General features: G+C 67.2%; 1 protein-coding gene across 1 annotated transcript in view; it reads right to left on the reverse strand.

Annotated features, from left to right (window-relative positions):
* The window catches only part of ABLIM2 (actin binding LIM protein family member 2), a gene marked incomplete at both ends in the record, with an annotated part of 55144 nt that overhangs the window by 26106 nt on the left and 15498 nt on the right, over positions 1-13540 (reverse strand). Inside the window, 7 exons of the mRNA XM_084233035.1 lie at positions 1478-1598; positions 3540-3572; positions 5676-5822; positions 6437-6514; positions 6974-7030; positions 9124-9182; positions 10416-10503. Coding sequence (XP_084089161.1) covers positions 1478-1598; positions 3540-3572; positions 5676-5822; positions 6437-6514; positions 6974-7030; positions 9124-9182; positions 10416-10503 — 583 coding nt within the window. The remainder of the gene's footprint in view (positions 1-1477; positions 1599-3539; positions 3573-5675; positions 5823-6436; positions 6515-6973; positions 7031-9123; positions 9183-10415; positions 10504-13540) is intronic.

Genomic DNA, 13540 nt, shown 5'->3' on the forward strand with positions numbered 1-13540 from the left:
CCCTTCTCTCTTCACTCCTCACCCCTCTCTCCTCACTTCTCTCTCCTCACCCCTCTCTCCTCACTCCTCTCTCCTCACCCCTCTCTCCTCACCCCTCTCTCCTCACCCCTCTCTCCTCACTCCTCTCCTCACCCCTCTCCTCACCCCTCTCTCCTCTCTCCTCACCCCTCTCTCCTCACTTCTCTCTCCTCACTTCTCTCTCCTCACCCCTCTCTCCTCTCTCCTCACCCCTCTCTCCTTACCCCTCTCTCCTCACTCCTGTCTCCTCTCTCCTCACCCCTCTCTCCTCATCCCTCTCTCCTCACCCCTCTCTCCTCACTCCTGTCTCCTCTCTCCTTACCCCTCTTTCCTCACTCCTCTCTCCTCACTCCTCACCCCTCTCCTCACTCCTGTCTCCTCTCTCCTCAGTTCTTTCTCCTCACTCCTGTCTCCTCTCTCCTCAGTTCTCTCTCCTCACTCCTGTCTCCTCTCTCCTCACTCCTCTCTCCTCACTCCTGTCTCCTCTCTCCTCACTCCTCTCTCCTCACTCCTGTCTCTCTCCTTACCCCTCTCTCCTCACCCCTCTCTCCTCACCCTTCTCTCCTCACTCCTCACTCCTCTCTCCTCACCCCTCTCCTCACCCCTCTCTCCTCACTCCTGTCTCCTCTCTCCTCACTCCTCACTCCTCACCCCTCTCTCCTCACTCCTCACCCCTCTCTCCTCTCTCCTCAGGCCTCACTCTCCCATCTCCTCTCCCAACGTCTACTGAGCAGGACGTACGTGCACATTCAATTAAAATCATTTTGCGAGTGAGTGACTGATTTTCCTCAAAGCCTGCCAAGGTAAGCTCCAGTGCCTGCGTGTGAAAGCCGGGGTCACGCAGCAGCTGGCAGAGGAGGAAGTGGCTTGGAAAACTCCCTCAAAAAGGCTGGGTCTGTGTGAAGCGCCCCGTGGCCTTGGCATGCTGAGGGGATGAGGGGCTTTCAAAGCTTTGGGGGAGCAGGACACAGCTGGCAGGAAGGAGGTGAAATGGGGTGAGGGGGCCTCCCCGGAGGCCCTCATGCTGGAGGGCTTGGCAGTGGCCCCTCCCCAGCTGCTCTGCTCCAGGTGGCGTGTCCATGGCTGCCTGACCCCATTTGCCTGCCACCAGGCTGGGGTCCACCCAGCCTGCCCAGAACCGCGGGCGCTCAGGACCCTCCTGGTCGCCACATTCGCGCCGTTCGCCACAACACCTCTTGCTAGCGGAACACGAGCTGGGCCCTAAGCGCCTGCCGCCCGGCGCACACTCTGCCGCCGGCTCTGACCACGGCTGCCAGTGCCTCGCAGGGCGCTCTACCCGGAGGGAGAGGGCCTTTCTCTAAGGAGCTGCCGATGGACCCCAGTCCCGCCGCCCCCACCCTGCTCGTAGTTTTTCCAGCTGCGCAGAGCAGGAGACAGACTCATCGAGGAAAAACAGCAGGAGGCGCAGCGCTGCTGGGCCAAGCCCAGGCCCGAGTACCTGCTCGGCTGTAGTTCTGGGGCGACCGCGAGGTTGGCGTGTAGCGCCCGAGGCTGACCGACCCGGCGGAGCTGGGGCTGGAGGTCCGGCACTGCCTGTAGGAGCGATCGTCCTGGTCCCCCTGGGAGGAGAGCGCGGCCCTGGTGAGCGCCTGCCCATCTGCCTGCCCCCCCGCAACGGGCATCTGCTCTCAGCACCCAAGGGCCGAGCACACACACCCCAAGTGAAGCCCACACCTGAAGTCAGGGGAGGCCTGACTTGGGCATGGACACTCTCCTCAGCCAGCACCTGGTCCCTGCGCCCACCAGGTGCTGGGGGCTGGCCCCGCCCACCCTCCATCAGCTCCTCCTGTGGCTGAGACCCCTACGGAGGAGGAGGTGAGGGACGCTGCTCCAGCAACACCCCTCAGTTCCCCTCTTGCCCACCCTCCGGCACCCCAGGCTCCCTGGAACTCAGTGAGTTTGAGAACCACTGAGATTCTGTTCTCCCCTGCGGCCATGGGGCTCCCCACCTCGGGGTAGAGATGAGGGCAGGCAGGGCCTCCTCCCAGGACTGAAACGCCACCAGGTCAGGCCCTGGGAGCCCACGATGCAGAGCAGTTCAAGCGGGGGAGGCCAGCCAGGGTGGACACAGCTGGCGGGAGGGTGCGGCACGGGGCGGGAGAGCAGAGCCAGCCCCAGCCCACTCGGCCAGCGTCAGGCTGCGGGGTGGGTGCCGCTGCTTTGTGCTGCCCGCCGGCGTGGGGATGAGCCTCCAGGCTGGGTCTGGTGCTCATGGCTCCAGAGTCTCTCCGAGGTCACCTCTGCCTCTCGGGCTCGCTCTTCAGCGGAACCACCCAAGGCACTGTCCCTCCAGCCCTGTGTCCCCCTCCAGCCGCTCAGGCCCGCCCCACCCTGTCAGCCCCCACCAGGTCCTGCCTCTGTGCCCTCTGGCCTGCCCCACCCAGGACAGGCAGCTGGAGCCTGCTGTCCAGTCACGTGCCCGGGCATTCCCTGCGGCCTCCAGGCCCTGCCTCCTCTGCTGGCCTGTCCACAGGCTCACCAGCCATGCATGGGGTGGACGTTCATGGCTGGCTGGTCACTCGCATGTTAGCTTGTCCCATAAATGGACCCAAGGATTTGATGCCGACAGACTGGCTGGCCAGGCAAGTTCTCCCCGACAGAAGGACACCGTCAGGGTCAAAGGGCGGCCTCCCCGGCCCCTCTCCGACACGAAGGGGCCATGACTGAGGGTAGTGGAGAAGCCAGGCAGGGGCCTCCGCAGAAGATTATGTTCTCCGGGGTGTCAGGAGGGCGGGCCGGGGCGTGCTGGGGAACAGGGAGGTGGCCCTCCAGGGACTCCCCCAGAGCCGCACTGGGAGGGGGCAGGGAGAGCAGGCAGGCCGGGACCTTGGCCCCAGGCCTGCAGGCTGTGCGCTCAGATGGTGGGTGCACACTGGCCCACCAGGGTGGCCACAGCCCAGAGGCGCTGCAAGCCGTCGGGCTGCCTAAGAGCAGCTTCCACCTCCCCCAGGTCCCCGCGCAGGCGTGAGGGCCCTGCCCCGGCCTGACACTGCCATGGTCCCCCAGGCAGGAATCGCAAAGTGAGTGAGCTGAGGCGCCGGGGGTGGCCATGGCCAGGGGTGGCCCTGGGGGTGGGTGGGGTGCAGCCTGAGCTGGAACCCCTCTGCCTCCTGGGTGCCCTGAGGGCAGAGGGAGGCCAACGAGGCCTCCACCTCACCTGTCCACTAGAGCAGCGGGGCAGAAACCAGGCTGCGGCCACAGAGGCCAGCGAGGAGACTGTCCTGCTGGGCGGCACCGGGTGGCTGCATCCTCCCGGGCTTGTGATTTCCTCTGAAGGAGGCCATGGGACCCCGAGGCCTGTCCCGCTGCCACATCGCGGGGCCGGCAAGGTGCCAGGCAAGCATGCAGGGAGAGGCGATGGCAGGGATAACCAGCCGGGGCACCCCCAAGCATGGAGCCGGCCTGGCCCGGCTGGCAGGGCCATGTCGGGGCTCCGGGGACGATCACTCTGTGACCCCGAGGTGCGAGCAGGGGCAGTGCAGGCAGGGGTGGGCGGTTACCTCGGTCAGCGTTGGCGAGGGCACCTGAGCGGACTGTGGACACAACACACAAGGTGCCTGTTAGCGGGGCCCCAGCCGCGGGGGTGGGGGGGACGCTCACGCGGGGGAGGACGGCCATGAGGGGCAGGATGGCCACGCGACAGCCCCGCCCCGCCAGGAACGAGGCCCGTGAGTCAGGAGGCTTCCGGGCTGTGGTTCTGCAGCATGCGGTCAGCGGAGAGAGACAGAGACGGGGCCAGGAGACGCGTGTCGCGCGGTCCTGGCGCCCCTCTCCTCCCGGCGCCGGCCAGCCTCCCACCGAGGCGTGTTTTCCAGAAACGAAGACCCGGGGCTCGGGGGCCGCACCCGTGAGCACATCGCCATGGGTTTCCCCCAGAACATGGAGGAAAGGGGACCAGAGGACGTACCGGCCATCCAGAGCAGGGGGCCGGGGGGAGGTGGGGAGGGCCAGCCCCGCTCAGCCCCAGAAGAGGCCCAGAACTGGGGTCCCCACCCACACACCTGGCCAGGCGGGAAGATGCCGTGCAGCTCCCAGGAGCCCGGGCAGCCGGGCCGGTCTCCTCATGCTCCTCTCCTCCCCTTAGACTGGAAGGGGAAGGTCTTCCCCGCCTCCCCCTTATACAGAGAGGAAACTAAGGCCCGGAGAGGCAGCAAGGGCTCCAAGCCGCGCCCACTCTCCTTCCCGTGGCCCTCTGCCGGGGTTCTGGGCTTGACGGAGTTGGAGGAGATGCACAGCCATGGCCAGCTTCTGCTCGGCTCAGCCCCGACCCGCTGGCCTGGGGCTTCCAGGCCAGAGATGGCTCCCTGCCCTGGGGGCCACCCCTAGGCTCCCAGCTGGGTGCCCCAGGGCCCTGGGTGTGGGGTGAATACAGCGGGGGCCAGACAGCTCTGGGCAGTGGCTGAAGCAGGCGTGGAGACTCAGTCGGCCCCAGGTCCGAGTCCAGCTCTGCCCCTGAGCACGGGCCTCTGGGCCTCATGTCCTCAGACATGCCCCAATGCACATGGCTGGATCCCACGCGGCAGCTCGGCTGTCCGCGCGCCCTGCTCTGTGCTGACCCGCAGGCACGGGATGGAGGGTGTCCCCTTGAGCATGTGCTGCCTGCCTAGAGGCCAGGGAATCTGCACAGGAACCTTGGGCTCCATGGGGAGGCTCAGGCCGGGCTGCCTGAGCAGGGCGCGGTGGGGTTAAGGAACAGCCAACAGTGGTTTTGAAGGCAGAAGGCCTGGTCCTGGCCTCAGCAATGCTGCTCACTGTCGGGGCTATGGTCAAGCAACTTAGCTTCTTCCAGCAGCTTTGTTGGAGCTCAGGCCAGAGGCTGGGCAGTGAAGCCCCAGGTAAGGGGTGCGGGGACCCTCCGCCCTGGCCTGCTCTCCAGCCCACTTTAGTGGGGCTCAGCACCCAGTCCTCAGGGCCCAGAGAAGCACAGCACCGAGGCAGAAATCCACCAGGAGGGTCACCCGCTGACCACTGAGCAAGGAAGTGGGGCCTCTATACCTGCCCTACCCAGTGCCCAGTGCCCAGCGTGGCACCCGCACCACAGCCCCAAGTGACCTCTGTCGGCTCTTGAGAGCATGTGACAGTGGGGGCACACTCATGGTGCTCTGTGATGGTGGGGGTACACTCAGGGTACTCCGGGACAGTGGGGGCATACTCATGGCACTCTGGTACAGCGGCGGGCACACTCAGGTACACTCAGGGCACTCCGGGGAGCTCGGGGTGGCCACCCACGAGCGAACAGCTCTCAAGGCGGCTGGCGCCCAGACACAGAGGCCCTCAAGCCAACGAGAGACGGGAAGCCCACAGTTGCCTACACTAAGTGGGGGAGGTAGTGGGGAGAGACGTCCCCACAGGGCGCCCGGCCACAGGGGCTGGGGGAGTCCGTCAGGATTGAGGACAGAGGGGCAGCGTGGCGGGCAAGGACCACGGGACCAGGAGCCCCGGGAGTTAGAGAAAGGACGCCTGGGACACTCCGTGAAAGTTGCCTGGAAGCGGGCTGGTGTCGGGCACCACATCAGGGCGCCACATCCGGGCCTCCTGGGCACTAGCCAGCTCCCATGGAGCCCCCGAAGGCCAGGGTCCCCAGCTGCTGCGGGAGGCGGCCGGCGTCCAGGGCGGGCACGCTCGTGCTGGCCTACCTCGCCGTAGCTCTGCCGGTCCCCCGCCGAGTGGCTGACGTAGGGCGTGTAGGAGATCATGTCGGGGCGGTCGATGTTGTAGATGGCCTTGCTCTTGGGGAGCGCGGCCAGGTCTCTGTAGTCAAGGATCTCATCCCCCAGCTTCGCCTGGGAGGAAAGCAGGCCGGTCGGTAAAACCCACCTGAGGACGCAGCCCCTCGCTGCGGCAGCCTGAGGGTCAGCCCCGGGCCGCGGGGTCCAGCTCCCGAGCGTGCAGGGACGCGCCAGCAGGGACACGCAACAGCCCCTCTGCTCCGGCCACCGTGGGCAAGGGCTGCGGGCAGTGGGCCAGGACGGCCATCTCCCTTGCACGCGCGCGCGCAGTCACGGCCCTACGTGCACAGGCGCACACACCTGCGCACCCCACTCGCACCCACGCTGTGCTCACACACTCATTAACAATGAGACGGTGGCCGATGGACGCCACCCTAGCCAGCGTCATTTGGGAGCAAACTGGACAGAAAGACACACAGACACACACACACAGAGACACACACACACACACACATACACACACACAGAGACACAGAGACACACACACACACACACACACACAGCGGCACCGCCGAGCTCAGGCCCACATACGGACCTGCGGTCAGGCCGCCTGCCCGCCCCCGAGGCTCACCTCCTGACGCCATCCCGCCCGGCGCCCCCCGGCCCCACGGGGCTGCGCAGCTGCAACCCTAGACCCTGGCCCTGCCACCCCAAAGCCTCCAACTTACATAAATCACACGGCTCGGGGATCCTGAGGTGCTAGATGCGGGTGCGGAGATGATGCTCTCCGAGGAGGTCCTGGTCTCCTGGTGGGGAGGAAGGGCCTGGATACAGGGGCCAGCGCCCCGGGCCTTCAGGAGGCGGCCATCCCCCCGCACGCCCGCACGCCCGCCAGCACTGTCTGCAGGACACGGGGCCCTGGAGAGAAGTGCTCGGGGCGAGCGACCGGGACACATGCCTGCAGGGTCCCTGTGAGGAGAGGAGCGGACGCAGGCAGGCAGGCAGGGGGACCGTCCCGCAGGGCACAGGAGGGGACGCGGCCCCCACCCAAGAGGAGGCCTGGGGAGCCGCCGGCCGTGCCTGGCCCTGGGCGTCGCCTGCAGCCAGCGGAGGGGTCTGTGGTGGGGGCCCCCTGGCCAGTGTCAGCAGCCCCCTGACCCCAGGCCTGGAGACACCGCCCTTTCCGGGCACAGCCCAACCCTCCTCACTGGGCAGGAAGGGACAAGACCAGGGCGGGCCGGAAGGGCACGCCCAGGAGCACGCACCTGTAAGGCACTGGGGGTGGTGCCCGGGTGAGCCTGGCTGCTGACCTGGTTCTGCATCTAGAAGGAGAGAGAAGAGGAGACGGTGACCCCCGCCCGCCTCCGCAGCTCACTCCCCCGGCCCTGCCCCGCCCTCCGTGACAGCAGCTCTTCCTGCCCCTGCCCCTCCCCTGCTCCCCCGTCCCCTGGAGGCCCCCCTTAACGTCCAGTTCTGCGCAGGGATGGGGTTCACAGGGTCTGCCTGCGCCCTCAGACGTGGGCAGGCAGGGCGGGGTCTCCCCACAGACTCAGGCAGCGCAGGCCTGGACTCCAGCCACTCCTGAGTCACCTGCTTTCTGCACAGCGGCACCGCTCCGCGGCGGGGACACGGGCTGTCTCCTGCCTGTGACCAGGCGCCTATTTGCCTGACCAGAAACGACGTGATAAACGCGTTACATTTTAAAAAGCCCTTTGATTCTCAGCTTCCTCCTCCTTCCTCCCTGAAGGTGAGGGTCAGGTCAGAGGGGAGCCGTGGGGCTCAGGAGTCCCCGTGACTTGACGTCCCTGTGGGCTCAGACAGGAAGCCCTGGCTCTGCAAATGGGCGGGAGCTGCAGCTGCGCGGGGCTGGCCCTGGGGGGGCACTGCCCGCTGGTGACAAGGGCTCGGCCGTGGCCCAGCACACTGAAGGGACTCCTGAGCAAGAGCGGGGTGGGGCGCACGACACGCCTCGGGGGCTGGGCCCCATCCTGTGAGCAGAGCACCTCCATCCAGTGAGGGCTGGGGGGTGGTCAGCCACACGGGGCCGCTCACCTTCCCCACGTTGACGCCAATCTCCCAGAGGGCCCCACGGCCACACTCGGCATCCACAGCTGCTCGTGGGCCTCGTCCAGACCCCAGAGACCCCGGCCCCAGCCCTGTAGCAGCTGGCCTGGGCCCAGGGAGCACCACAGGCCACAGCCCAGCCCTGCGACTCCGCCAGGACTCACCCAGCACAGGCTGCAGGGCCCGCCCCTCTCTCCCCGCTAACACCGCGGGCCGAGGCGCGGAGGGGCCAGCGGCTGGTCCAGGCCACACGGCTGGGGGGCAGAGAGCCAGCACCAGGGCAAGGCTCCTCCTGTTGCGTCAGGACGCTGCCCCTGTTCCTCGGGAGCGGGCCTCTCGGCCGCAGGGTAAAGGCAGGGACCCCGCTCCTCCCTGGTTCCTTGGCTCAGATCTCCAGGCCGTGGGGGTGGGGAACCGCAGGGCCAGCCGCTCAGTCCAAGCCACCAAGCACCAGCCCTGGCCAGCATGGGAGCCCCGAGTCCTCCCCAGGGCTGGGAACCTGAGGGTTTCACCTGTCCCCAGCGCTCGGGTTGGGGAGCAGGCGGGTCCCCCCACCTAGGTCTCATCCTGCACTAGCCTGACAGGTTACAGAAACCCAGCGGCGGTTCTGAGAACTCAGCCAACATGGGGGTGGTGGCCTGTGGCCCCGGGGGCGGCAGGCCCAGGCAGCCAAGCCCCTGCCCCTCCCGGGCCACCAGCTTCCCTTCGTCCCTTGTTGCTTGACCTTGGATTCTAGAGTCCAGCTGTTACCCCAGAACAAGCCACAGCAGCGTGACCATGTGACCCAGAGTGGCCCTGGGGTGTGAGTCAACCATGCGGTCAGTGAGCAAGTGGAGCCCCAGTAGGTCCCCGGAGGGGGCACACTCGGGGCACGTGTTGCCCTGTGGGTGCCGGGAGGAAGTTTGTCCAGACTCCATCAGGAGGCGGGGGCTGGTGCTGCCCCACGCGCCTGTCCCGGGGCCTTGGGCTGATTCACACCGTCTTCCCCTGAAATAAACCCCAACTGCGACGGGAGCCTCCGCACATCTTGGGAATCCCCTTACAAACTCCTGCACCTGGACAGCCCGGCCTGGGACTGCAGCTGGCATGAGGGGCGCGCGGCCTCGGGGCCGGGACCTGCCACCCTCCCAGCTGACTCCAAGCCTCACGGCATCGGTGTGTGATGAATGGCCAAGGGGCCAGGAGGCCAGCGCGGGGCCCCCACTGCCCCTCAGCTGATACTGCAACCCCAGGACCTTGTGCCCCTGCTCACGGCCCAGGGGGCTGGGCAGGAAGCCCGCCTGCTGGTCAGCGGTCACCCGGCTCTATCAAGAGGCAGACATGCACCGGCAAGGACGGTGACCCTGCGCACCTTGCTCTTGTCTTCAGTCCTGGCTGCTTGCCGACACGCCGGGTGCCAGATGGAGGACCCTGCGGACAGACGGGACGGTTAGTGTCCACCCGAGACGCGGGCCTGCGGCAGGAGAGAGCAGCGGCCTCGGGCTCTCACTCGCCCTGAGGGTCCCAGCACCCTCCCCGGACCCAGCCGCCCTCCTCACACCCATGCTGCTCCAGCCGCTGCTTCACTCAGGTGCCCGCGTGGAGGTGGGGCAGGTCTGCGCGACTCCTGCGCCCCCCCAAACAAGTCGGGGTGCACATCAGTCTCTAATTACACAGGAAGAGACATCGAGGTGACCAAGCCGGGGGGGGGGGGGTGGTCTGAGCCCCAAGAGAAGCCCCGGCTGCAGGACCCAGCGGTGACAGGCCCTGGAGACCAGGACCAGAGAGCTGGGCCCAGAGTCAGGCTCATCGCCCCACAGAGGGCCAGGGCAGCCCCAGAATTGGGCACCGTCTCAGTCCAGGACGTGAAGCCATCTTTGTCCTGAGACCAGGACCTTGGAGAGCGCGTCTGGGGCCGAGTGGTGCGACTGTGCAGCATCAGTGAGGCCGACACCCAGCACCCACCACCAGGGCCCAAAGGCCCCTTTCATGGGCTCCAAGGACTCGAGGAACAACAGGCGACACCAGCCCAGGCCTCCCGGTGACGTCACCGGGCCTGACATCCGCACAGCGGCCTGCGGGGCCCTGTGTGCCAGCCCCTGCCCGCCCCTCCCAGGCCTGCACAACGGGCCTCCTGCACCGGAGACCTGGTCACTGGGGAGAGCCTGGCCGGCCCCACCCTGCTGCTCTCACCCTGCCTGGGCCCCGTCACCTGCCAGCCGGTCAGCCACCCTGCTCCAGCTTTCCCCGTGGGCCCAGCTCGGTGGGGCTGCCGGGAGGCGCCGTCCCGCCCACCACGGGCCTCCTGGAGCGGGGAGGGTGAGCCCGGGCTTGTGAGGGACGACACGGCCAACCCTGATGCCCGCGGGCCGCAGTGAGGCCCGGGTGCCCCCCGTGGCCTCCTCCTGTGTGTCCTTCTCTCCGCCCACTTTCTCACGCGGACACGGCGCCTGTCCGCGCGGGTGAGTGACGTGGCCAGCGGTGGCACGAGCGGTTCCGTTTGGGGGCGTCAACCTTACGGGGGGGGGGGGCCGGGTCCTCACCGCTCCGTGCTCAGGGTCGGTCATGTCCGCGTCGCCACAGCCGGCCACCACACCCACAGGGCCCCTCCGGCCCGCCTCGCGCCTGCTTCCCTCCCGCCTGCGCGGGCCCCTGTGCTCTCACCTTGCAGGTACATCTCCTCCCCTTCCGAGAACATGCGGCCGCACCTGACGCAGAGCGCGCACGCCGGGTGGAAGTGCTTCTCCCCCGCCTGCGGAGACACGGCAGAGGGCGATCGCACGGCCGCCCGCCCCGCCCTGGGCACGACCTGGGGGCTGCAGGGGCGCGGGCGTGCCAGCCTGGTGCGTGACAGGGGCCGCCACGGGGCTGGACGGACGGCCCCGGGACAGAGCCGGGCGGGGGATGGGCGTCCAGGCTGCTGGGCATGGAACCACGCTCATGCCCGCCGGGCCAGGGGTGGAGCAGAAACCCCCCCTCCCCCAGCCCAGGGCGGCCGACCAAGGGTGGGCCCCTCCGCCTCTGCATCTCGGGGTGGGCAGGAGGGGGAGGGGGAGGGGCGAGGGGACGGGGGCGAGGCAGGTGGGGGCGGACAGCCCGGAAGGGAGGGCGGGAAAGGATGAGGATTTTGCTTTTGTGTCTCTGTATTACCCAATTTTCTCGATTAGCATTTACTATTTTTATAATCCTTAAAATTCATGAGTTTAGGTTAAAACGGGAACCCTGGAGTCACCTGAACACGTTACACTGACCGGCGGCTTATTTCTACACTGTGCAAAAGAAAGTCGCCCCCGTGCACTGCATTCACATCACTTGGGGGCGTCCCCAGTGCGGGGGCAGGCGGGGGCGCGGACTCCAGGCCGCCTCTCCCAGATGGGAGAAGCTGAAGCGCCTCTGCCCGCGCGGGAACCGGTGATCACGATCACGCGGCCCCGGCTGTCAGGGAAGCGGTAACGTGCGCCGTAAGCCTCTGCCCCTCTCCCTTCTCCACCGGGCCGGCGATGAAGCCCGGAGCCCCGGGTCAGCACACGCTGTTCTGCTGGGTGCCCCGTGTGCTGAGCCACGCGTCCACCGGCATCCTGGCCAAGGGATTCTCCCAGAAGCAGCAGCTGAACCCCAGCATCCTGCCAGGCCTGGGCCTTTGCACGCGCCAAGCCCTTTGCCCAGAGCGCCCTTCGTACCCTCCCCCTGCCACCCCGACATAGCTCATGCACCCCGAAGGTCACCCCCCCAGACCCCCCCGGTGCCTCCTGATCTGGGCTCCCTCTGTGCCCTTCCCAGGCTTGGCGATTACTTGGGGTCATTTTCCCCCCAGGCAGTGAGCCCTGGAGGGTGGGCTTGAGGGGAGCAGCACTCCCCTCCTGGTGTGTAAAAGGGGGCTGGAAGGCCCCCAATCCTCCAAAGCAGAAATGACCTGGCTGTCAAATGCTGGCTCCCCACAGAGCACCCCGACCCGGCCCACACCCCGCGCCCCTTCAGGGAGGACCCTCGGGGACATCTGTGAGACGACAGGCTTGAAGCCGACCGCCTGCGGGGATGAGGGCCGAGCAGGAGATGCCCCGGCCACATGAGGGCGCTGCTGCACCCACCCCAGCACCTGGCAGAGCCTCAGGCTCCAAAAATAAGAGCACCGCAGCCAAGTTTCTGCAGCCGGAACAGACGCACCTTGCACGCTGACACGCCGCTGTGAGGCAGGCTGCGTCTCCGGAGGAGCCAAGAAAGGCCACACGGCAGGCAGGGGCCGAGCGGGTGGCGTCTAGGGACCCGGCCCTGGGGCTGCTCCATGCCTGCCTGGTGCCCCAGATGCCGGGGGTGCCAGGTGCCCCGTCCTCACCCTCTCCGCCCACACCCTGACCTCCAGGACGCCTCTGATGGCCCAGTTCCCAGACATGAAGCGCAGCCCCACGTTACCAGGTTCAAGGCAGGGGGCAAGAGTCTGTGTCCCCAGGCCGGGACAGCTGCCCTGGCGGGCGGCGGGGGCGGGGGTGAGTGCTGGGCTGCTCTCTGCTGGTTTCCTGGCTCGACCAGCAGGTGAGAGTGCCCTGAACTGCACCTGCGTGGCCTGTGTGCAGCCCATGTGGGACACACCCCAGGAGGGTCTCCCCACTAAACAGACCTCACTGTAAAAGCTAAAAGCACAAAACTCTTAGAAGAAAACTCAGGGGTACATCTTCATGGCCCCAAAAGCCAAAGGGCCACGGAACAACAGGAAAATCCAGCTTCATAGACGCTAACGCCTGATGTGTGTCCAAGGTCACCCAGAAAGGGCCGGCGGCCCTCGGAGCAGACGTGCAGCTGACGGCCATCTGCTGGGCCTGGTGACGAGACCCCTCACGCCCACACACCGCAGCCCAGCCACCCGCGGGATGGACCGGGGCTGAGGGGGTGTCCCTCCAGGAGGAGGTGCAGGAGGCCAGGACCCACGGAGGCCCTGCCCTCACCATCGCCAAGGAAACACATATCCAGACCCCAGTGGGAACCACACATCAGGGATAGCCCACGTTCTGGAACTCTCCGTCTGTGGTGGAGACCCGGTGGGTCTGACCCAGGCCACGGGGTGTCACAGCTGAGCTGGCGGAGGACCTGGACCTGCCCCAAGCTCAGGCGCTCAGCCCAGATCCCCAGCGCGTGGCCGCGTGGCGGGGCTGTGCTGTGGGGCTCAGGCCTCAGTGACCCCATCTGTAAAGTGGACAGGACGGTCTCCTGTCCGCAGGGCTGGACAAGACAACCGGCTCCCTGAGGCCGGGGGTCCTAGATAGAAGGTCCAGGCAGCCGCTGTCACCACCCCCGACACTGCTGCTGGGAAGGGCATCCCGAGGCCGGGGGGCCGGGGGGCCAGGAGGGGGGTGGCTCTGGCATGGACGGGAGGGTCTCGCCCCAAGCCCATGAACTAAAGCTGGGGAGGCCTGACTGGGAGGGGGGAGGAGCCACGAGGGCGGTGCCTGCAGCGGCTCAGGACCCCACACGCCGGAGGCCCCGGAGCTGTCCTCCTGCGAGGACTCTGTGAGGGGGTGTCAGCACCCGGGGGGGGGGTGGCGTCACCAGTACCCAATGGGCCGACCAAACCGGCCGGCGCTGCCCAAGCCGGGGAGCAGCAGCAGCGGCTGGAGCAGTTTCCTTTCTGAATCACCAAAAGGAAACCGGAGGCTGGGTGACCACTCGCCGCGATGGCTGATACCGAGCGGCGACTCCCGAGCGGCCCTGAAAATCACCAGCTCACAAACATCCCAAACAGGGCCTGGGGCCTCGGGACCCCTCGCCCTCCATGGTGGGGACTCCTTCCCTCTATC

The sequence above is a fragment of the Talpa europaea genome, assembly GCF_964194135.1.
Source record: "Talpa europaea genome assembly, chromosome: 5".
In the NCBI taxonomy this organism is placed as follows: Eukaryota; Metazoa; Chordata; class Mammalia; order Eulipotyphla; family Talpidae; genus Talpa; species Talpa europaea.